This window comes from Quercus lobata, chromosome 2, assembly GCF_001633185.2.
Source record: "Quercus lobata isolate SW786 chromosome 2, ValleyOak3.0 Primary Assembly, whole genome shotgun sequence".
In the NCBI taxonomy this organism is placed as follows: Eukaryota; Viridiplantae; Streptophyta; class Magnoliopsida; order Fagales; family Fagaceae; genus Quercus; species Quercus lobata.
The window spans coordinates 95,549,549-95,575,551 of record NC_044905.1 but is presented as its reverse complement, the minus strand read 5'-3'; the positions used below and the strand labels follow the sequence as shown (position 1 = coordinate 95,575,551).

At 32.9% G+C, this 26,003-nt stretch overlaps 1 protein-coding gene across 1 annotated transcript; it reads right to left on the bottom strand.

The window, feature by feature from the left end:
• Positions 1-17,603: 17,603 nt before the first annotated feature.
• On the bottom strand, positions 17,604-23,725 carry LOC115960387. Its single transcript, XM_031079267.1, has 4 exons — positions 23,336-23,725; positions 23,094-23,225; positions 18,412-18,630; positions 17,604-17,868 (listed from the first exon to the last, which is right to left on the bottom strand). Exons 1-4 carry the CDS (start codon positions 23,487-23,489, stop codon positions 17,825-17,827), a joined length of 549 nt encoding a protein of 182 aa, XP_030935127.1. The 5' UTR covers positions 23,490-23,725; the 3' UTR covers positions 17,604-17,824.
• Between the last annotated feature and the right edge of the window lie 2,278 nt (positions 23,726-26,003).

Here is a 26,003-nt window from a genome sequence, read left to right as displayed (position 1 = left end):
ATGCTAACGAGTGTCCTTAGGGCACTGGTTAAGAATCCAATTAAAGAAAATTTTTATGGGAAAAGAAACAAAAGTAATTAATGTTTTGACAGCTTTTTTCATTTCTCTTAAAAGTGATATCAACACTTTCTTTAATTGGATTCTTAATCAGTGCCGTAAGGACACTCGTTAGCATTCTCCTATTAATAATTGTCCTAAAAGTATCCGTTAACATGACCCTTCATTTATGAGAAATGTTAACCAATACTTTAATGGCATTGGTTTAGGAGTTATTTTTAGAAACATTTTATTGGGAGAATAATAAAATAATAAATGTTGTTGACAGTTTTCTATATTTCTCATAAAAATGGTGTCAAAACTTTCATTTTCTATTATGGTTTATTAACAAGGGTCATGCTAACGGGTGCCCTCAGGCAATGGTTAATAATCTATTTTAGAAAATTTTTGACACTACTTTTATGGAAAATAGAAAAATCTGTCAAAATATTAATTTTTTTCCCATAAAAACTAGGATTGTCAATTTGGATTAGCGTGTCAGGTTTGTGTCGTGTCGAGATAGGGGTATTCGACTAAATGGCTCAATCCTAACCCGACCCGTTTAATAATCATGTTATGATCTTTCAACCTTAACCCGACCTGTTAATAAGGCAAGTTGACTTGACCCAACCCATTTGACACGCTTAATAAATGAGTTGTGTTGGGTTAACACAAATGTAACACAACCCATTTCAACCTACATAATATTAAATATAGCATCTATCTAGAAATAATTTTTTTTACATCCCAAAAGTAGCGTATACACTTCAAGTCTTCAACCCACATTCAAAATAATATAATTCAATAAAAATATAACATTCATTTAGAAATAAGTCTTTTACATTCCAAAAGAAGTGCATACACTTCAACCCAAATTCAAAATAATATAGTTTAACAAAAATAAAATAACATAATTCAACAAAAATATATTATTCTTGGAACTTGCCAAATGCTAAGTATTAATATTGAAAGAATTGGAGCAAGCAGTAGACTAAAGTTTATAGAACAAAAACCTTATGTAGAAAAAATTACTGTAGAATTTTGAAACACCAAGAAAACGGTTTTCTTAGTAAACACATGAGAGAGAGAGAGAGAGAGAGAGAGAGAGAGAGAGAGAGAGAGAGCAATAATTGGTTTGAGATTTTGAGTTTGAGAATTGGGCATGAGATTATAAGATAGTAGAGTGAGTAGTATGGCCGAAATAAAAAATAAAATTAGATATTTATAAGAAAGTTTAGAGATTTAGGGTTTATAGAGTTTAGAAATCTAGGATTTGTAAAGTTTCAATTTCCAATTATATCACTTGTAAGTTTTTGTAATTACTCACTTTTCTTTTTAAATTTAAAATATATGTTGGATATAAAAGGTATTTGACAACTCTAAAATAAAATGAATATTTATTTGTTATACGAGTTAAAAGGGTTGTGTTAAGTGGGTCATTTTGGGTTGACACAAATAAATTGACGTGTCAAATGTGTCTATTGTGGGTTACGCGGGTTGACCCGCTTATGACACGTTTCTTTTCGTGTCGCTTTCAGGTCGACCCATTTATAACCCAAACCCATTAAAACCTAACTCTAACCCGCAAAAACCCATGTCGGGTTTGTGTCATGTTCGCGGGTTGGATTGAACATTGATGCCCCTAATAAAAACTTTATTTAAATGAATTATTAATCATTACCCTAAAAGCATCGGTTTGCATTTTCCTATTAACAATTGCTTTAAAGGCACCTGTTAATATGACCATTCTTTTATATTATTTTTCATCAAAGAGCTATTGTTTGTTCGTACTATGTAATAGATACATTTTTTGATTTTTCATAACATAGCCCTTTATCATTAAAGTCTTTAATAGGCTCAATAGTTATATTTATTTATGATCCATTAAATAAATCAGTTAAAATATAAAATAAATCCTATATATATATATGGTCACATTTTCCTATATTGTCTATAATAATTTGGTAGTCGTAATTTCCTTATCAAAGTGACTATAAAATGGAATTGGAATGACATGTATGTCAAAAGTTTGTCACGAGTAGCATACTAATTCTGGGGAAGGCAATAAACGTGAGATCCACTCCACACTGACGGCATTGTTTGGGTATAATTGAGGTGTTTTGGTTTTGATAGATTCTATTATTAAGCGCATCTTATCTATTTCAATGGACATTGTTACGTCTTTATAGTTTAGTAATAAACAGAGGTGTGGATGTCATATTCACTGTGAGGAGAGAGGACCACCATCAAATCATCTATTAGAATTGACTCATGTCTTGAAGTGCCATGCTTACGCATGGGGGAAGATAGTTTAAAGTGCTTTTAGAGTTTTGACTTTATGAACTGGAAGGACCAAAACTCAAAACTTTGGGAGAAAAAAAATTTTATGTGTCTTTTTTTGCATCCACCATGATGTGAGATACACTGAAAGAATCAACGAACTTTGAAGGAATCAAACATTAATATCATTCAATTATAAGATTCCTAATTGTTTTTCTCTTTAGTTAATCATTAAAGGATAGAAAAAATAACTAATAGTTATATTATAAGGCCTGCTCTAGACTTATAAAATCAGTGGTTTGAGTTTCATCTTCCAAACTAAGGTAAATGATACTATTTTTTTCACTGTTACCCTAACTAATGCATTCTTTGATTTGTAGAAATAAAACACATCATTAAAATTAGTATAAAAAGCCTATCTTCAGTTCAAATTTTGTGGTTTTGATTTTTGCATGATTGAATTAAATTATTTCAAATGGGGGGATGAAGTGATAGATGGTGATGCTACTTTAGTTGAAAGAGATTGTAGCATTTAATCGGATTGAAGAAAAGAACAAGGATAGTTCGTAAAACCAAGGACTCTCATGAAGAGCTTTCATTAATTGCAACCTTTTTCAAATAATTTCTCCTTTTTGGTGAAATTGAAAGAATATAAGTTCTTAAAAAACTTAGAACATGGAGATCACTAAAAAAAGGGAAAAACTTAGAACATAATCAAATTAATTAGAGGGTCAGTATTAATTGTTACATTCTTAGCATGCACATGGGAAAGGACTCAAAGGTGGAACATAATTGAAGCTAATTAGACACTTGAACCAAAAATCATCACAATATTTTGGCCGACATACCCTAATTAACTACTGGACCTTATCTTTGGGGTAATGTTTGATTGGTGAGTAATGGATGATAATGTCACATTACCAGCCAGTACTTAACCCATCATGTTTTCTTTTGGGTCATGTCTTTAATACAAATGGGTTAGAACAGCAGCCATCAATCAAATCCATAACAACGCCATTTGTGTCATATTCCACCTCCAACAATTAATGGAGTTAATTCAATTGCTTTCATTTCTTGACATTTTAATTTATGTAAAGAATGTCCTTGTGTGTGTCTGCACAAGCATATTACATTGCATAAAAAATGAAAGTAATTAGTAATAAGTGAGTTTTTCACCGACCGGGAGAGGATAGCTAGAATGCTACTATAGTCATGTTCAGGTAAAAAAGTTCCTCTCTACCCATTTTTCTTTAACAAAAAAAGAAAAAGAAAAAGAAAAAAAAATCAAGTAATTAGTAATAGAACAATGAAGAAATGAAGGTAAGGCCTAATCTGCTGCACCTCAGCTATTTCAAATTGTCTTCGGCATGCATTTATGCTAAATAGTATTGATATTTATTGTGGTGGGGACAAAACTTTTTTAAACCTATAAACTGGAATCCCCTTTCATTTGACCATTTAAAAACTTCTTATTTATTAAATTTTATTACTTATTGAAATATTTAAACAAAAAACAATTGTGCTCGAGAATTTCGTTTTTTATTTTTATCTTAAGGTAATTAAACTTTGTCCACAACAAAGTCTTAGTTATAAAATTAATAATAAAAAAATTTCTAATCCCATAAAACCAAAAACCTCATGCCACCAACAATAAGAAAAATATATTAAAAGACGAAAGAAAAACCCATCAAGATTCCCAACTTGATCTTTTCGTTTCATCCATCTTCTACCAAGCTCATTAGACAACAAGAAAAAAAAGAGAGGGTAAAATATTAGCCTTTATTTGCACATACAACGTAAAATACAAAATATTATTCTTGGTACAAGAAGGTAAATTTTAAACCAAACAACTGCATGCAATATCCCTCAGCCTTTCCACTACATCTCTAATTAGAAGTTGGGAAATTCTTGACGAATTGTTTTTGTCTCCTTAGACCCCATATAAAGTGGAAATATTCTTGAGAATATTCACCTTAACTTGTAGTGAGAGAATGTAATTTGCAATCCTTGGAAACAAGGTTTCCAGATCCATTTCATTGCAGCCTGGAATGATCTTCTGGAGCTGCCTGAGCTTTCTTTGAATGGTAGTGTTTACAGCCGCACTGTTTTTGACCAAAGAAAGTCTCAGCCTTTTCTTCTTTCCCCTCATACGCATGGCCCTTCTTCTCCACAAAGTAGAACTCCTTGTTCTCATTCTGACTGTGTGTGTGTGTGTGTGTGTGTAAGAGAGAGAGAGAGAGAGATAATTTGATCAAATCAAAGAGTCAAGGTGTGTGTTTATATGGGCAAACATTAAGACCCTACATCTCTCACACGTGTGTATGTGTGTGTGAGAGAGAGAAAGGGGTTCATAATGGATTGGAATATTCCTTTTATTTTCGATTGATAAAAGAAATCTATGAAGACTGTATAATACATATTAATACCTAATCTGGATTCTAGCTAATATCAAAATATGAAAGATTTTTTATACATGCATGAATTATTATCCAGTTTTCTCTTCCACCATTTCCAATTCAATGAGGCAATGTTTTGTCTTGACCGTACATGGATTTTTGTGGTAAGATCCTTAATGATCTTGGAATTCATGTTATAGTTGTGGGACAGATTGACCTTTGGTCTTACCATGATGTCACGTTTTCCATGCCTGAATTTGTGCTGATGGGAGGAAAGGATATTGAATTCATCTTGATTATAACAGTAGTCTTTCGTATCAAAAAAAGAAAAAGAAAAAAAAAGTAGTCTTTATTGCACAAACTTAAAAAAGTCACTAAAATTGTAAATTGAAGTAACAATTTCAAAGTAAAAATTGTGACTGCAATCACTACTTATGTTGTTTTTTATTATTATTATATGTAAATGTGTGTAACAACTTTTATCCATAGTCTATACCTCCCTTTATTAGTGCTCAAAGGTACATAGCATATTTTTCTCTCATCAAAATAAGCTACATTGAGTGTATTTAAGACTAGCTTATAAATTAAGTTTTTATCTTTTTAGCTTTTGTATATATATATATATTTATATATATAGTTTTTTTAAACTTTTTTTTTTCTCATTTTTCAAAATATAAGAATATTTTAGCATATTTTTAACAAAAAAATTTCAGCAAAAAACAGTCATTCCAAATGAGATTATCTCAAAATAAAAGTGAAATAAAATATAATTGAGATTTTATTTTATTTTTTAGATTTAACCGTATAAAAATGTAATTTAAAAAAAAATTGAAATTGAAATGTTTTTATAATACATTTGTTATATTTAATCAGAATCATTAATGAATTCTTTTCATAACGAGAGAACCCCTTTTCCATACAATTTATTCCTTTCGATATCACCATACAGGAGTTCACACGTTTTTCATGTTAAAACTTTTTTTTTTTTTAAATAAAGAAATTTCATGTTAAAAATTAAAAGCGTGAAAAGTGACAAAAAAGCTTAAATTGTTGGAAAAAGAAATCCAACCTACGACCAATCATACACTCAATTAAAGGGAGAGAAGTGTTCCAGGTAAAACGCGAAAAGAACAGTTCTTTGAACGAGTAAAACCAGATATATGGCCACAGATGAAACCCCAATACATGGGCCTGAAAATTTTAGCTTGCTAGGTCATGCTTTGGAAAAACCCAAGCATGGAGGATAATTGCGTTTCACAATTTGAATCTGTACGACGCATTTATTAACCCATAGAGGGCCTTTTATGGTTTTATTTATTGTTCTTGTACCCATACAGGTGCTTGTCCATACTTTGTAAATCACATTGTATAATGTTATACAGGGAAGGAGACACCATGATTTTACTATCCTCAACCACTGCACTGTGACTTCCTTCTCAAACATTCAATTGCAAGACGTCAATTAACATGTAGCAAATAGACCGAATGACTGATAAAAAAATTACTAATAATAAGTTTTGCACACACTTTATTATTATTATTATTTTTTATTGAAATTGTGACTTAGAGTCACAATTTGAAGTTCAAAGTCTCAACTTTATGCCCAATGATGTACACCAAACTTTTATTGAGCGGTTTGGCATGGTTTTTTAATTCATTATCAGCCCTTTACTCAACACCACTTTTCTCTACCACCACAACCACAACCACACACAAAGTCTCGACTTTAAAATTTTAAATCATGATTTCATTTTAAAAGTAAGATGTGTGTATAATAAAAGCAAAAAAAAAAAAAAAAACTTTTTTTATCAGACAAGACCAACTTCTATCCATCAAACTTACCAATAACAATTCTCTCTACCCAATTACTTACTTATCTTAAAGTTCAAGATCTTCTTGATTTCATTGATAGTTCTAACCCTTGTCTTTGGTCCACAATTTGTGTCAACAATATTTCAATCCCAAAACCAGCGAAAAATTATTGTATAGTCTAGGACTATACTCCATCTCTTTCACAAAGGAATGGGCCCTATGGTGGGTGGAACCCACCCTTCTGTGAAAAAGAGAAAGCATAATTCCAGACTATGCAATAATAGCCCAAATCCAACAAGCCTTTCCTGGATTAGACAAGACCAACTTCTCATGTCATGAATCTTCAAATATCTTCCCTATCTAATGAAATCATGCTACTAGTTGTGGCCTTTCTTCCTCTCAAGAAATATGGACCACTCCGCCCCCAATACCCGTATTTTTCAGATTCATATGCAATTGTGAAGTATCAAGCAAGGTGTCCTTTCTGTCACTCAATTTCTGCACAAAGTAAAATCTCTTTCTGATGAGCTCACAGCTGCGGGCTAAGGCTAAGTTAACCACTCTCACCTCAAGATTTGAAAATATGTATCTTCAAATGTCTCAAATATGAGTTTTGTGACTTAGGTGTTGCTACTTGGCCACTCGTTCCATACCCCAATATCTCCTTTTCCTGAGTTCCATAATCATTAGCCATGAATTTCACCATTCAGATTCGGTCTCCTCTATCACCTCAACCCTGATCCCGGCCCACACCACAGGCTAATCTTGCACAACGTAATTCTCCTTCAAACAGAGGCCATGGACGTGACTGTGGTTGAGGCCATCTTGACACTTGTGGTGGCCAATATTTTCATTGGGACTCCCACATTCACTATTAAATATGCAATGGCTTCAATCACACCGCGAACACATGTTATCATCGTTACTCATATTCGTTACACATAATAACACATACTAGCTTATTTTTACCCCAAAAAAAAAAAAAAAAAATCATTACTCATATTCAGCACCATATCCATCTGCAAATCTTCAACACTTACCCTTCCATGTGGTCCAAAAAAAGAAACAAAAAAAAAAAATGTCATATGGATAGGTAAACACAATTAGTTAGAATGATGATTAAATTATTAAATTTATAGCTTTCCGAAAGCTGAAATTTTTAAAAGAAATTACATCATATTATGATATCAGAGCAATTGGTTATAAGTTTAAAGTTGGTCCCCACTATACCATCTTTCTAAGAATTTAAAAATCTCATATGTTAAATCTCACATATTAAAGAAGAGTTTAGAGTATTAGAAAATAAATTTTTTAGAAAATAATAAATTTAATTCTTATAGATATTTTAGTAAAAAACATTGGACTAAATAAAATAAGTATAATAATAAATAAATAAATAAGATACAACAAATTCCATATAATAATAAAAAAGATACATGAAAACCCCAATTTCATGGACAAAACACACAAACATACAATTTCATATTAAATTACAAATTGCACCTTATAACTTTGCCTAAAATTCAATTTAATGTGGTAACTTCAATTTTATTCAATTCAGTTTTCTAACTTTTAGTTTTATTCAATTTAGTCGTCTTCTTAATGCCCATTAGGTGACAACCATTAAGTGTCCAAAATGATGTAGTTTTGATTTTTTTTTTTTTTAATTTTAAATTCTTACATTAAAAAAATCCATAAAATTAATAATAAAACAATTAGTTTTTGAAAAAAAGCTCTCTCTCTCTCTCTCTCTCTCTATCTCTCTCTCAAACTTCATCCATGGCCGAAATTCACTCAACCGCTAGGTTTTTTAGCGGTTGGTCATTGTTGGGAGAGTTTGAATTGATAGCCAGGGCAAGGAACCGAGTCAAGCAATTAGTGCTGCTAGGTGTGGTTTGAGGAGGACTAACTCTGGAGAGGAATTTGGGAGAAGATCTTCGTCACTTGTGACCTAATTTTATAATGAAGAAAATAAATCGTGATGTTTAGAGCTCATCTTTGTAAAGAGTTAAACCGATAGTCAAGTCAAGTTAGAAAATAGTTCTGATTGAGATTGTTGATCATTATATCATGTTGAGCATCACATGTGCACTACACATATAAGTCACACAGTGCTTTTCAATCATATGGTAGATCGTGGATGCGTTGAATCTTTGGAGGTAGATGTTGGTCCCAGCCACAACTACCATGCCCTAGTCAGTTTTCCTCTCAACCTTCTCTCTCTCTCTCTCACTTGCTAAAATAGGAAATCTTGTTCTGGTTTAAGGAAAATGTAAGAAGAGAAATGACAATCTATCTGTGGACTAATCTTGTTTGGGTTTAGGAAAAATATGAATAATATATCAACAATTTCTTTTATTAGAAAAAGGATTGGTAGATAGTCAACTATAAGAAATTAGTTTTATTTATCTTTTTTTGAAATCTCTCTCTATTGAAATGGGTCTGTCTCTAATTATTAAACTTTCTATTTTTATTTTTTATTTAATTAAATTAATTGACGGTTTGGTTTTGAGCAGTATTTTTTAGGTTTTGCCATTTTTTAGAGGAGAAAAGCTTTTAAAAAAAAATAATTTAAAAAAAAAAATATTCTTATTAGTAATTTGGATTTTTTAATTTAAAAAATTCAAAAAAAAGAAGGAAAATGATGTCATTTTGGGATACTTAACGGCAGTCTCCTAATATAAGTGAACATACGAGCTAAATAAATTGAAGCTAAAAAATAAAAAAAATTAAAGTTACAAAACTAAATTGAATTTTAGGTAAAATTAGAGGGTACAATTTGTAATTTTGTCTAAAATAAAAGAAATTCACAATGAATTCATGGACAAAGGACAAAGAGAGACTTATGCCGGCTGTCATGCATGTGTAGTTGAATTGTTTTACTTTTTAGTAACAAAGAATTACAATGAAACAAAAATTTCACAACTTGTTGAGTTAATAAGTTATGATTAATGTTAAAACTTGTCTTTTTACATAGGTTTGTTATATTGATATTATTTTTTATTGTACATTAGTCATATATAGTATACTATCTCAACATTTGTAAAAGAAAAAAAAAGTTCGAAATTTTTTATGTGACTATTAATCTTATTGATTCAAAAAACATTTAGAGTTGGAACAAGTCTCATAGTTGTGGGGGAAAAGAAAATCACTCAGAAGGTGACCCACTGGACTCAACAATCCAATTATTCATCAATAATGAAGTTATTATTATAGCTAGGTATATAGGCCTGCAAAGCATTTGAGCTCCTGAGCTGAGGAGTTTCAGTTTTCTAACTGCGCAGTGCATGACTGTATAATATTGACACTTAAAGGTCTTTTTCTAACGTGGGGTTGAATTGCTTGAAAGAGGCCAAGGCAACCAGCCTAGCCCAGATAAAGATTGAGGTGATATATGAGAGAAAGTGAGGGGTCATTTTCTAGGACAGGGTCTAAATTTAATGCCACACACGTGCATGGCTTGATGGCTACTATAACTATATAGTACTAACATCTTCTTCATGGGTCTGAATAAGTGTAAGACTGTTGTCATAGGGAGTTCGAAAGTGTTTTGTCTTTGGTTACAAACATATATGTGGTCATGCTTTCTCGATCTCTTTGGTTCAAATGCTACAAAGACTTGCATTATTATGGGCAGGAGATTTACTCGAATAGAGAATTTTATACATACCTAGATGTTGTCCTCTCTCTCTTTATACTAATGCATGTTTTGGATTTTCTATCTCTTCCTCCTTTTTCCCCTACACAAAACAATTCACCTCTTTGAGTCTCACACTTCTTACTTCTAATGTACAGTATAACATAATACTGGTGGACACCGATCACTTTTTTGGATTTTCTTAGGGCCCTACTTAATCTCTAACTTTACTTTGAAACGACCGCTTTTTTTTGTTTTTTCCTTTTTGGTGAATCCTAATTTTAGTCATCAGCGTGTAATATTAAAATTGTTATGAGCCTTACAGCTCAACTAACATATTTGCATGTTTTCAATGGTGATATCTAGGATTTAAATCTTCATTTCCCTATTAAAACTTAAAAAAAAAAAATCATATATCATTAAATTGACATATTGATGGTTCTTACAATACCATGGGAGATGCTTCCATGAATAAAGCTAGACTTTTTACACTTTGTGTAACTTTAAGTAATATTATATCACTTAATATTTTTTAATTGGATGTGAATTTTGACAAATTTACCATTGGATTACATTATTTTTGCATATTCTCAATATTTGCAAAATTTCAAGATGATTAAAGATCAATAGCCCTATCATTAATCAATTGTTTAAATTCAAGTTTTTGTAATTTAAAATAATGAATAAAAGATGATTTATGAATCAAATGGTAAATAATATCCAATTGGTATGTTAAGAACATATAAAACATGTAATCCAACAGTGAAATTTTCAAAATGTGAATTCAATAACAAGATAATTGATGGTGTAACATTACTTAAAGTTTACCTAATAACTTTTTATTAGATTAATATTTCATAAATCACACCATTGGATTGTATATTCTTTATGTACTTAATAAACACACCAAGTTTAGTGTCAATCGTACATCATTTACTATTTGATCTAGAAGTCCCATCTTTTATGCACAATTTTAGATAAAAAAGCGTAAGATTTAAACACATGACTGATGATATAGTTATCGATCTTATATCGAAATTTTGCAAGCGTGTAGAATATAAGAAGAGAATCTAATCCAATGATGGTTTTATTAAAATTCACATTCAATAAAGAAATACTGAGTGGTGTTACATTACTTAAAGTTACACCAAGTGTAATTTTAAGCAATATTACACCATTCAATAACTTGTTAATAAGTTGGTAAGAACTTGGTAATTGCTCTACCATGTTGCTACCCACTTTAAACACATGTGCACATGTTTCAAGCCATTATAGGACAAGCTTATCAATCCGGCAGCCCATACATATTGGCCACAACTTAACTTTAGTCCGTCCATTACAAGTGGAGGGCTTTATCCATGGTAATTCTACCTCCAAAGTCTGACCACAAAAGCGGCAACCTCATTACCACCTATATGCAAACTAGCCATGCTTTGCCAAGCATACCACATCCAATGAACATAAGCTTACCCATGGTCAGTGGCTCTAGAAATTTTTTCTAGGATTGTCACTATAAAACTTAAATAATACAAAATCTAATAAAAAAATAACTTGAATATACTAACATCATAAAAAAAATCCATGCAAACACACGAAATATTACAATTTCCTTCTACTAATAAAGAGAAAAAGAAAAAAAATGGATTGATAAGATATGAAATGAGAACTGAGAATATTGAGATGTGAGTAATAAAGTGAGAAAGTTTGAAATAATAATAAAGAAGAGAGAGAGAGAGAGAGAGAGAGAGAGAGAGAGAGAGAGATGATACTGCCACCAGTATGCAGGCCGAATCATTGAAGAAAGCAAAATTATTGTGATTGCAAAACCAAAGAGTGCATAGCTACTGCCACCAGCACTACCAAGGAGAACTTACGACCATAATATTTCTCTTTGTACCATTTTTTTTATAGGAAAAATGAAATTAGTGATTATTTTTATGTAATAGATTGAACAAGTTACAAATTTGAATGATTAAAGAATTTTATTTTTATTTTTTGTTTTTGAATAAACTTTTTGTTAAATAATTTTTTCACTTGTTATTTGGCATAGTCTTGTTTTTGTTTGGGTTAATAGTTGTTTTTATAATTTTTATTGTTATTATTTAAGATATATTTTTTTCTATTTAAAGGGTTAAGAATTATGTTTTGGAGCTAGGCTTATTTTTTGAGTAATATTATGTCCACAACATTTTTACAACAAATTTTAAGTGACAAATTGTCATTGGTGAGTAAAAAAGCGATGTCATTATTGGACTCAAATTAAGATCAGTAATAGCTTACCATATAGGATTTGTTATGAAATTTATTGTGAAAATATTGTGTATGTACCATTACTATTACCAGTGCAAATGTTATCCACATCACTCAAAATAGCCTGCAACCTACTAGGCCATGACCATGGGTCCAATATAAACATAAAGCCAACCATTTAGCCACCAACTCCACCAAGTCGGGTAGGCATGCACCACAAAGAGACAACATAGCCTTCTATTACCCTCATAAACTCTATATAAAGTTGTGATTTACAACTATATTTTTATGTTGGCTTTAATTCCGTGTCAAATTTGATTGTTATTCTGTTCAATCATTTTCTTGTATTTTTGTGGGATTTAGGGTCTGTTTGGGATCCTCTTAATTTGCTAAAACTAAAAATTTTTTGCTAAAAGTTTTGTAGATAAAGGTAAAAACTAACTAAAATAGTATAGTGAGACCCATGAATAGTACCAAAAAGTGCAGTGGGACCCATAAATAGTAACAAGAATAAGCTGAATAGTAAAATAAGTTGGTAAAATTAATCATGCCAAATGGATACTTAATGTAAGGGTTGTATGTGAGAGATTGGTGAAAATTTTGTTAAGATGAAGAATTCGCAACTAGCTCACGAGTGCCAACCTGTGAAAGGATCACATGAGAAGCACATACTAGAATTTGAAAAGTTTTTGCCAGGCTGGATTTTGCGAGTCATTCGCGACTCATGCTAAGTCGCGAGTGACCTGCGAAACTTTCTGCCTGATGATTTTGAATGCATCTTTTCACATACCTTTACCAATACTATATAAATCCTAATTACCCACAAAATTGTAACAATGAGTTTTTCCAAGAAACTTTTGAGAAAGAAAATCCTAGCCAAACACTTGAGAGTTAGAGATTGTTTACCCACAATCCTCTACACCATTTTCTCTGAAGTTTCGTTTACTTCTACCTTTCCATTTACACATCGTTGAGAAGTTCTTAGCCCAAACACCTACCTCACTCATTCTGAGTGTTGAGAGAAATTTTGGTGCATATGGGAAGTATTGGAAGAAGCCATTGAATGACAGATGCAATTTAGAGCTAATTGTGGGATCCAGACAACTAATGAAGACATGGCTCTATGAAGCCCGTTGGTAGTAGGACTTTGGAGGGTTCAAGTACATTGGATAGATTAGGCTTGGAGAGTCTCTTCGTTATTCATCTACTCCAACTTTATTCACTAGTGGATTGATTTCGGCTTTGAGGGCCGCGGAGAGTTTTTTCATTGAGTATTTTGGTTTCTTCTTCGATAACATGACTCGGTGTCATCTTGTATTTGTATCTCTCTTCCCTACTCTTTAAGATTTACATTTATTGTTTATTGTACTCGCTTATGCCTTAGAGTAATGTTCTGGTTTTATTACGTATCATTTACTCTTGTTCTGCACTTAAATAAGTTAAAGTAAAAATATTTTAGCCGTAAGTCTTAAAATTGAGAGTTTAAATAAGTTATAATGTTTTACACTATTTGAACCTTCAGTCTCAAACCACCATGCTAAGTCCATATAGACATTAATTTGTGTGGCTAATATGACGGCAAGATACCACTCCTCTCAATGTGTGTAGTGGATATATACAAAGTCTTGTCATGTGTTCTAATGGTCAACTTTTGGCTGATTGTTTGCTAAATTTTTATTTTATTATTATTATCATTATTATTATTTTATGCTCATTTCATTTGCTACCTCTCTGCTAGTTTATGTAAATAGTATTCTTTGCAAATATATTGCTTGATTGTTAAGTACGTCCATAACTTAAATTTAGTGTAGAATCTAAATCAACCAATTGGGAACCAATTTATTTAAATCATACTTGCTCCAAACACACATTCACTCTAATTTGTGAATAATGAGAAGCCTCACCTTAATCCAGCTTAAAAGTTCTACAGCCCGAACAAAGCAAATTGGCCTTTTCAAATTTCATTCTCTCTACCCAATGCTTTTGAACTCAAATATTCTATTTCATCCTTTTCGACCCTGTGATTCCTTCAACATATAAAGTATAAACAACCTACCAAATGATGAGACGTCTGGAATTCAGTGATATAGGATTCCATTTGAGCATCATTTTCTTTTATTCTTTTTTGCTGAATCTTTTCCTTTATTCTTGATAGGCCAAGAATGTATTGACATTTTGCGATGAATTAACCAATTAATTAGCCAAGTTAATTAATTAATTCAATTTGCATGCAATAAGCGTAGTAGTACAAACAAATCACCAAATAACTAAATGCAGGGGAAATTAAAATGACACGGTAATTTATTTACAAATGGGGAAAATCTACACGGCAAAAACCCCATCGAGTGATTTTAAAGTCATCATTCCTAAGAATTCACTATTATCACAACAAGCGGTTACAAGTAAAGGAATCTCAGTATCTTATACCAACATACAGTTGAATCCTTACCTCAATATCTAATTGGACTTGTTCTGTAGTGACAATTTCTCTTTTTAATGCACGGCTCCCAATACGTGATTAACCAATTCGATGCGCGAATCCCAGTACGCGACTTACTTACCAACTTGAGAAAGATGTTGGTTGCAAAGTCCTTCAGTTTATCAACACGATGAAGATCATGAAACTTCTTGGTTATAAAACCCTACGGTGTACAAATACAACAATTTCTTGAATAGAAAGATGAACTAGAACATATGTCTTCGGTTTACAATATGCTTGTGAAAATTTTTTGCATTGAGTTGCATCTGCTATGACGGCCCTTAAAATAATCCTTATATATGTTTAGGGTTGTGAGAAAAGAAAGTCCAAACATCTATTCATGGATTGAAGTGAAATCAGCTATGAAAAACTGATTTTCATAAACCTCGATAGATAGCTTATTTAGTCGAGAAGCTGTCGAGCATTGAGTTTTAGTAGCCTTTTAAACCTTGATAGATACTAGCTGATGAGTTAGTTGTCAAGTTTTAAAATTCAGCACTTTTTCACTTGTTTCTTGGACAGACTTACATGACTTTAACACTTGATCTTGAAACCTTATTCTTTGAAGCATTAAATACATCCTAGATCAAGTAAGGTGTGTTTTGTCAAAGGATTAGCCAATTCTATATTGACATATATTCCTAACAATGAATCACATATGTCCTAACAATTCTCTCATCTCATCAAAATTTAAGAACATGTATTTTCTCTCATCTGCTTCTGCAATGCACTTGTCATAGAGTGACACATACAACAAAGCCTACAATGGCGAGACTATAATGCCCTTATATCATATCAGCCTTTGACGACAAAAGAGTGGGACACCAGAATAAACGTTAAAATTGAATCTTAGTAACCAAAATAAACCTTTTGATTCTCTATATTATGATCATAAAGTTAGTAGAGTACAAACTGAGTTGGACAACTTAGAAACTCCTCTAAGTCTTGTCAAAGTCATTGCAATGTTTACATGTAAATTATTCAAATGACATTCATTTACAGATGCATTATTGGTGAATATGGAAGATATGACATTTGAAGAGACACACATGGTACTTGGTACGTGCAATGAATGTAACATGCAGTGTTTTTATTCTTTTCCTGTACATCTGTTAGTGAGTTCTGGACCAAAACCATAATTGGCAAAGATCATAGACATGATAAGAAAATAATGACTGGCATAAGTAGAACCTTCAAACTGAAGGTAAACACTAAACCATTGATAACCATGCTAGATACGGAATTCTTCCCCATATGGCACCAGAGAACTAGTTAAATTAAATAACTCTTCAATTGACTTTACACTTTCTAAGGATCCATTACATTGTAGAAACACTGAAGTCACATTATAGATAAAATTCACTAAACTATGGTCAACTTAAAAAGGTGGATGATGGTTTTTAAATCCAGGTCCACAGACACTTGACAACGAGATTTCGCAACTTCTAGATCAACTAAAATGACTAATCAAAAGTGAAGGCCAAAACTATTTCATGTAGTAGAGATAGGGTTATCCCCAACAAGAAAAAAACTGAAACTTATTGAAGAGGGCCAAATGTGACAGTCTAAACCTTCACATCATTGCTATCAGAACCTACATTGATCATTATAGCATGCATTTCTGTTTAGTCCTTGCTTATTTATGCAGTTCAGAACTTCAAATTTCATTCCAATCTCTAGAAGTTGAAAAATACTGAACTGAAGTTAAAAGTCTGATGCAGACCACACGAACTAACAAAACAAACAAAGGACTAAAGGGTAGGCTGCAGGTTACATCGATCCTTGACAAGTACGACTTTACATGTATTAATCTCATGCCATCTTTTACATCTCAAGCTCATTTTCCCCCCTCCTTCTCAACGCATTGCATGTGTTGTCAGTCAGAAAGATTATAAGGCAGGCACACAATCAACACATATTAAACATTGCCTTATATCAAGGAAAGGACTCAATCAGTCCCTAGTTCATGTCACCTTGCAGTTCAGTCAAATCACCTAAAGACATTTAAGCATGAAAGGACATGTTCCTTTCAGTCCAAGATAGAGACATGCTTAGGCCCCAATACATGATGTCTCGCCGTTAAGTTCAATCAAAGGATCAATCCCAAATCTATATTTTCCAAAAGATCCAGAATTTAATTACTTTTACATTTTCCTTTCCTAACCTTGTTTTAAGCAAACCTACCTAAGTCAGAAATTGCTATAGTTGTGCAACAAAAGTTCAATTTGAAATCTTCACCTAGTATGGGGGATGAATCTAAGGCATTTATAATTAAAAGACACATGGCTAATTATCTTCAAAGTTGCCTTATATCAAGGAAAGGACTCAATCAGTCCCTAGTTCATGTCACATTGCAATTCAGTCAAATCACCTAAAGACATTTAAGCATGAAAGGACATGTTCCTTTCAGTCTAAGATAGAGACATGCTTAGGCCCCAATACATGATGTCTTGCCGTTAAGTTCAATCATTCAAAGGATCAATCCCAAATCTATATTTTCCAAAAGATCCAGAATTTAATTACTTTTACATTTTCCTTTCCTAATCTTGTTTTAAGCAAACCTACCTAAGTCAGAAATTGCTATAGTTGTGCAACAAAAGTTCAATTTGAAATCTTCACCTAGCATGGGGGATGAATCTAAGGCATTGATAATTAAAAGACACATGGCTAATTATCTTCAAAGTTGCAAGAACCATATCCAAAGCTTACCAAGTTCAAAGATAAAGCATTGTAATAGTCTTAACTATTGAGAGTAAGAAATTATACAAACTCATGAACAACACACAGGCATAAGTTTCACCAACAGCCTCATTATCCCGCTTACAACAAAATACAATAAATAAGTATACTAACTATGATATATGAATCTAAGTACATGATGCATGTATATTTCTAATTACTCAAATTGAGTACACTGATGTACCAGTTTTTCAGTCAACAATGAGCTTCCTTAGCTGTAAATTTGAGCGTTTCCTTTCCTGTGACACAAACAAAACCATCTAAATTACTTTCAGAAAACCAGAGCTCCTCTCAACCTTGAGATAAAGAGAGCTGCACATAGAAGTAGTCTTTTGGTTTAAAAAGAACTGGAAATAATGCTGGTATAATATTAAAGAATATTCACAAAATCACTTAACAACCAATTTGTTTAAACTGAGACTAGACACAATATATATAACCCAAATGTTAATTGCCATGTGTACTGGTTGCAACAACTCATTTTTAATCAGAAGTCCTTCAAATTACTACTAATCTTCTATTAATTTGGAGAAGAATTTTTATTTAAGTAATTCTGAAATTCGTCTTGATGATCAGGAGGTAAACATGCATCAACATTAACTGTTTGAGCCAAAGTCCTTTTATGCTCTTTGCCAATGAGATATGTTACAAAGAAACAAATACAGCACTGACTAAAGAAAAAGATAAATATCTTGCAGTAATCTAACGTAGGAAAAAGAAGTAACCAAAAAATTAACCAAGGGACTCAGACAACAGAGCTTTTCATGTGACAAGAGTGGGACCTGAAATGGATGTAGAGCGACAGTTTTGGTAAACCATGTGCTTCACCATTTTTCTGTGCCCAAGAGTTTTTTCGGAAATGCTTGTTTCATGAAGCAAGTTCTTGGAACTTTGATCCTTTGCTACTTTATTTGAGGACCAATCTGTTGGTTCCTTGTCTATCATGGTGATTTTCCTCGTTGAAACTGCTGTAGTGACCTTCTTGATGTGCCATGAAGGTTCTGGAATTTAATAAACCAAATATTTAAAAAGATGACATTTTTCTAAAACAAAAGTAACACCGCAAAAAAAAAAAAAAAAAAAAAAACCTCATTACAACCATTTCCATGATTAACTTATGTTCCCCATAATCAATAAGACTACTGGCAGTGGAAGAAATAAGGTAGTGGAAAGTAAAGAAAAAAACAAAAGTGTAAGGACAAGAAGAAGATCAAACCATGATATCTGCTTAAATGAAAATTTAAACATCACCTCACACATGTTCTTGTAAACTTGGACAACTATGGAAATTATCAGACTCTTAGCCCTACATTTTCTTTAAAAATTTATTTTTATTATTTATTTTCTCTCTCTTAATTAAAAAAAAGCTCACAGAAATTGTGTTAATGGTATCAAGAAAACCATATCCATAAATTTGTTTAAGTTAGTTCTGGAATGGGACTTTATATTTCTTCTGAGCCAGGAAAGTAAACCATGTACAGCACTCTACATGTCAGGGAGACATGAATTCTGCAAACTCTTTAGTACTGAACAAAAAATGTAAAGTAGAATTACTAGCTCAGAGAGATGATTCCTCTTGCAGCCTGGATTCGCCACTTGTTACTTTGTAACTTATAAGTAATGTCACATCTTATGAATTTTTATATTGTCTTCATATTCTTTTTCCTTTTCCAATGGATACCATACCCCCTTTCAATCCTAAAATCATTTCCATCATTCTAGAAAAATTATCAGGTTACTAAGAAGAGAAAAATGAAGGGAGAAATAAGATTTTAAGTAGAGGCAAGTTTCAACCTCAGAATGAAACAACTATCATCAACAGAGTCTCATTGTGAAGCCACTTTATATAAAGCATTCATACGCACGTTTGAAGATAATATGAAATTCAATAACATGAGGGAATGAAAACCATGTTCAAATCATGTTGCCAAATATAAGTAGACTTGCATGGACAAAACCTGTGCATTATTTGGCCCAACCCTAGGTAGACAAGGTGGATAGTTATAGCAATTTATCCAACTCACATTAATATATTTCATATAATTCATCAGATCTGGGTGCACTGTTTTCACATTTTGTCAACATATATCACATGATATGAATACTAAGGGAGAAAAATTCTTATTAACAAAAGACTTCACATTCTAGATTATCCCTAAATCCCTAACTTCTGTGTTTGAAAATCTGCTCTTTGCCTAATATGCTAATGCTCGGGTTGCAATTAGTTTTCATACGGTATAGTTTTTGTGGAAGCACCTAAAATCGGACCAAATTTAGTATTTTCCCAGATAAAATCTTGTTTCCTTTCATTCTTGAGTGCCAAGCTGTCCTTCCCTCCACCCCCCAGCCTTTAAATTTTTGTGTGTTGGGGAAGGGGGACAATCTATTTTGTGAATATATATCCAAAATCCTATTTCTAGATATTCTGGGAAATTACAGAGCCTAAAACTTATACTATATGCTTGCAAATAATGAAAGCTGAAAGAAAAACCTGAAATACTGAATATTTCATTCTAGAAATAGGAACAATTGATGTAATGTTAGACCTCACCAAAGAACAAATTCCTTGAACCTTTTTTTATTTCATTTAGCAGAAAATTTTCCATATTTAATTCATTCTTCTTATTTTACATTTACTTCTTCAATATCTTGGTTCAAATTACATCAATCCCACTACATAAAAGTCCAATTCCTAAAAATATCAAAGTCAAATCTTTCAACGTATTCATCAATCATAGCTTTTACTAACACATATTGAGCATAACATTCAGTATGGATTAAGCCTTCTCAAGATTAGCAACAAAATCAGTACAAGCATCTCCAATTTTCCAAACAACTAGAATTGGAGTCTTGGATCCAAAAGTAACACTTCATTCAATACATAGCTCTCAAGACATTAGCAAACATAACCCCAAATATTTGGATAACACTCTCCAGTTCTCTAAAGCTCTGGTGAGTATTTTACTAACCCTTACATCAGGTTTGTACTGAAAGCCAATGAAGTGCATCTCTGAATGTAAAGAAAGAAGAGCTGTAGAGGTAACCAGCATTAAACACAAGAAGAAAACAAGTCAATTGGTATCATTTGGTCATGTGTAGCCAATACTGTTGAATTGGGCCAGAAAGCTGAAGATGTATGGTTCAAATGGAAGTATGATAAGGACAGAAAATGCCTAAAAATAGAACAAAAAATCTAATACACATAAGAAATTCCAATCACTAACTTTGCCAAGAGCTCTAGCTCAAACGGGACCTCCCCTTGTAAAAGGAAGGTGGAGGGTGAGATCATGAACTCAAGACCACCAGGTGTGCGTGTGTGTGTGTAACTACCAATAAAAGAAATATTAAAGCTGACCCAAGCAGAAGGGGGCTCCATTTAGATTTAAAAGGTGAATGGTCACTTATGTAGCTACATTCAAAAGCGAGTGCTCTGTTGAACAAAGTTGTTATGCAAAACCATTTTCTAGAGTATTTGGAAAATATGCATCTGCAGAGACCTGGAATGCTATCAGAGAAAAGCCTTATGGAAATTAGTTTGGTTCTCCATGGCAATCCCGGGACAAACCCTCATGCTTTGGCTAGCATTTAATAACTGACTGTCTACAAGAGATATATATATCAATCCAATAGGGACACAATGGTGAAACAGCTTGTGTGTTCTGTAGAAGTTACTTAGAAGTGTAAATCATCTCCCTTTAGAGTGATCATTTACCAGAATAATGCAGAAAGAGGCAATGAGGTACTGTTTGCTTTGCAGGCATTATATGGAATGGGATAAAGTGGTTGAGTAGGGGCTGAAGATCTGGAAAGGTGATCCTGAAGGCTGTAATTGGCAAGATAACTTGGGGGAAGGGGGGCTGTTGTGTATCAAATCTGGTCTCAAAGAAACGTGAAAATTCATGGAGGTCAAGGGAAAACAAAAGAAAGTATTTAGAAAGCTGTTAAATGGGAAGTAAAAGCTAGGATTACTACAAAAGGAAGCCTCAAACTCCACCTAGCCTCCATAGACTCACACATTCCTTTGGACTATATGTGGTATATAGAGCAATCCAAGCCAATTTGCTGATACCCCATTCTACAATGTCTGCGACCTAAAACTAGGGTTGAGAACCAGTGAACTAGACAGCTTCATGATTTCTTTTCAAAGCCTCATTGTGAAACAACATGCAAAAAACAGGTGATCCTGTCTCTCAACTCCATTTCTACAAGAAAAACACAAGTAGGATCTCCCTGGTTGATAGTCACTAGTCAGTAACTATCATAGGGTATTTTGTAATCTATCTGTTTGTTGGTTGGTGTCAGTATACAGCTTGAGGTTTGGTATTACTTTGGGTCAGTAAATAAAAGTATTTGTTGTTTAGTCTCTTTGTTGGGACTTGGTATGTTGGTAGTTGCAGCTGCAAGGCTGCAAGTTTGAGTTGTATTGTATTTTTTCCTTAATAATATTCTCATTTATCCAAAAATAAAAAGAAGTTTTGAAAACTCAGTTTTGAATGGAGCTCTATGTTGTTCTTTTTGGAATTCCAATTTCAATTTTTTTTAGAAGTAATTCTAATTTCAATTCTTAACAAGGAATCTAAGAAAATCTCTTGTTAGTAATATTGGTCTTGGGTAATAGAATGTTGAGTTTGAAGTGTAGATGACCCTCTAGAGGTGTACTTTGTTATAAGGCACTCTTGTAGTCTATTGGTCAAGAAAGTCTTGTTCATATGTTTTACTGACTTGTAAAGTGGTGTTATAGTTTGATAAAATTTCTTGCTTGCTCATAAAAAAAATCATAAATGATATCTTGTATCAATATAAAATGGCCATAATGTGTTTGTTAATTCAAACATTCAATTGTCACCAAAAAAAAAAAAAAAAGGAAAAAGGGATTCAAACCCTGGTTCTCATTACACAAGAGAACAGGCAATGTCATTAAGCTACAAGGCTACTATTGGCAGCCATAATGTATACCTTTGTTTCAAAATGATTCACCTAAAAAATTAGATTGTACTTCTATACAACGAACTAGTTTCATGTACAAAGGCCAATCCTAGCTGACACTCTTCCCCTAGCTCTAAGAGATACTTCTTCATGGTTAGTTGCACTAGAAAATCCACAAATACAATAGAAGCATTCCAAGATTTCCAAACTCCAACCCAATCATACAGCTTCCTTAAGCCCGTTACTGACTCATGCCTAGAATGCTTTGCTTTATAGAGATTATATTCCAATACTAAACCATTAGTTGAGTCACAGAATGTTCAAATCTACTAATGGCTGCACAAATGTGCAGAAACCAGCATTACATCATTCTATTAAAAAACGGCCAAAACAAACTCTTCTTAACAAAAAATGTCAAAAAAAAAAGCATATGATTCTTCAAGGACATATTCAAATCCCAAGAATTAATATTTTCAACTTACATTCAATTTTAAATTTTAAAAAAAAAAAAAAAAAAAAAAAATGGAAGGAAAAGTACCTGTAAGAGTAACAATTGATTGAGGAGCAACCAAGGAAGCATACATGTAATAATCAGAAATCAGAAACTCCCCAATCTTCTTGAACACATTCTTGTTGTTGATTTTCTTGATGGGTTCTCTAAACTCCACTCCTAAGAACAAAAATTAAAGCAAATATTGAAAACCCACCAGCGGAAACATGGAGTAAAATCCAAAATTTAATTGAAAAGAAAAGAAAAGAAAAGAAAGCTAGAGTAATTACTTGAAGAAGGAAAAGTGTTGGGTTGGGGAGAGATGAGAGGAGCAAAGAGGTAAGAATCGGAAATGAGATAGTCTGCCACTTTCTTGAGCAAGTTTTTCTTGACGCGCTTAATGGGCTCTCTCTTGTGTACTCCCAGCAATGATTTCTTCTCCATTTTCAGCTTTGGTTACAGATAGTGGAAAATGAATTTCGGAAACACACTTCATGTTGGTGAAAGAGAGAGAGAGAGAGAGAGAGAGAGAGAGTGAATTGTGGCGGTTGGGAACGTTAAGAACAGGTGTTCGTTGATGAGAGTGTTTCGTGTCGTTTTGGAGGTAAGGTTTCAAAGACACTGCGACATGTGGCAGAGTGGGAAGCCTGAGAGCTGTAACCGCCGGTTATTTTGCTTTAGCACTAGAGCTGTGTTATGCTACATGTAAAATATTTTCTTTTCAGGTGAAAATATTTTTGAAAATGGAAAATATTTTCAAATATTTGATTGTATTTTGAAAGTTGATTTGAAAAATATTTTCAAGTGTTTGGTTGTATTATGAAAATGCTATTTTTTTACTAATTTCTCACATTTTCTTAGCTTTCAAACAAATTTTATAATAGAAAATTTCAAATATAAACTTAAAGAAACAAAACCATTCATTAAAACACTATCATCCTTAGTCAAACTTAGAGAGAGAGTCATGGGTGGGTCGATTTAGAGGCAACAGCGATGAGATCGTGAGGAGATGATTTGACCCAAATCGTGGGGTTTGCATGCATGACGACAGGGTTGTGGGTTGAGGAGAGAGAGAGAGAGAGTCATGGGTGGGTCGATTTAGAGGCAACATAGATGAGATCGTGAGGAGATGATCTGACCCAAATTGTGGGGTTTGCATGTACAACGACAGGGTTGTGGGTTGACGACGATGATTTGGGCTTCATTGGCGACCAATCTCTCTATCCTTCCACTTGGGCTTGCATGACTCATGAGTGATGAGAGTGAGAGTGAGTAGAACAAAATTTTTTGGAGTGTAAATGGTTTTTTAGGTAATATTAGTGTATAAAATATTCTGCAAGTGTGGGTGGATTATTTTATGGTCATATGCATTAATTTTTAGTTTGACTTTATTTTCTTGATTTGCTCGTTTTTCAATTTTCCTTTGCACCCAAAACAAACATAGCCTTAATTTTATTATGTTTTTTTCAAAAATTAAACAAAATCTAGTACAGTGCAACTACATTCTTTTTGCTCGCAGGATCAAATAGGTGACATCTTCGTACAAATTAACCTCCTCTACCAGGCAGCTTCGACATTTTGTCTTTAACTCAAGTTTGTCACATATCACCTAACATGAGCTTGAGGGGAGGCCATTAGCATACAAGCCCAATAGATGTAAGCCCATTATACTTTCTTTTCTTTTTTTTTTTTGGGAAAAAAAGGCCATTATACTTTACTTGACTATACACTCGTACATGATATAACTAGTTATATTAAGGAAGTTTCTTATACAGTTTTGCGCAGAGTTCATACATAGACTTTCCGTCTTTATCGTAACAAAAAGTGAACCTTCATCATTTTGATTTCATACTTAAGTTAAACCTTAACCCAACATTTAAAAAGCCTTAATGTTGGAATTGGAATTTGGAACAGTGGAACAATAACAATATACTCTAAACCTTTAATCAGATGTATCCGTTAGATTGGAACAGTGGAACAACAGCAAAATAGGTGAAGCCCTATCAATTTTGAGAGTGCGCCACCTCGTCTTTGTTTATCCCATTACTAAATATACTAACATTCAGTCATTAATTGTGATGAAGTTTATCAATAATAATTAATACTAGTCTGTCGATAAATGGAAAGGAAATGTTAACAAATGCTTTATTAGAGGTTCCAATTTAAAGTCTCATGAGTAAGGAATGAATGGAAGGTGGGCCGAAGAGGAACTCCTCCTTGGATATGATGAATGCAGCTCAAGTATTTATTCCAGCAATTAGAATGACCTTCCAAGAAACTCCAATGATAGGGACGTGTCTCATGAACATATGAGAAGGAAGGAAACCCAAAAATATCTAAGGAAAAACTGCTACCACCGTATTAAATGGATTACAACTACTTTTCTGACCATATTTATGTGGAGAAGACCTCTGAACAGTACTGTCTTGGCTACCACAACTCACAGAAAGTCAAAGAGGGTGTCTGATGAGACAGGTACTCAAGTAAAGGCTCAGATGATCAACAAGTATAGGATCAAGATGATCTAAAGGGAGCTATATAATGTGAAAGACCCTCCATGAGAATGGGATTAGAAAAATAGAGAGAGAACACTATAGCAATCCAAATTGTCTTTGTATCCAATTGTGATTAATTTATATAAGTATGACCTCCTCGGACTGAAAGTTCATTGATATCAGAATCTCTTGTTTGTATTTGATTGTCATTTAATTCAGTATTAGCCGTTATCCACCTCATTAGGGCCTAGTTCTTTGACCCATTCTCTACAAATTTATTGTACTAGGCTCATTGGGTTTGGGTTGTAAATCGTGTCCTTACAATTAGTACCGTCTGTGAAAAGAACTTGTGTGATAATGAGTACAACGTCTAAATATGGTAGAATCAGTTCTTCATCGAGAAGAATCTATGGATTCTAGGCTACAGGATGACTTCCTTAACCTTGAATGCAAACGAGATCGA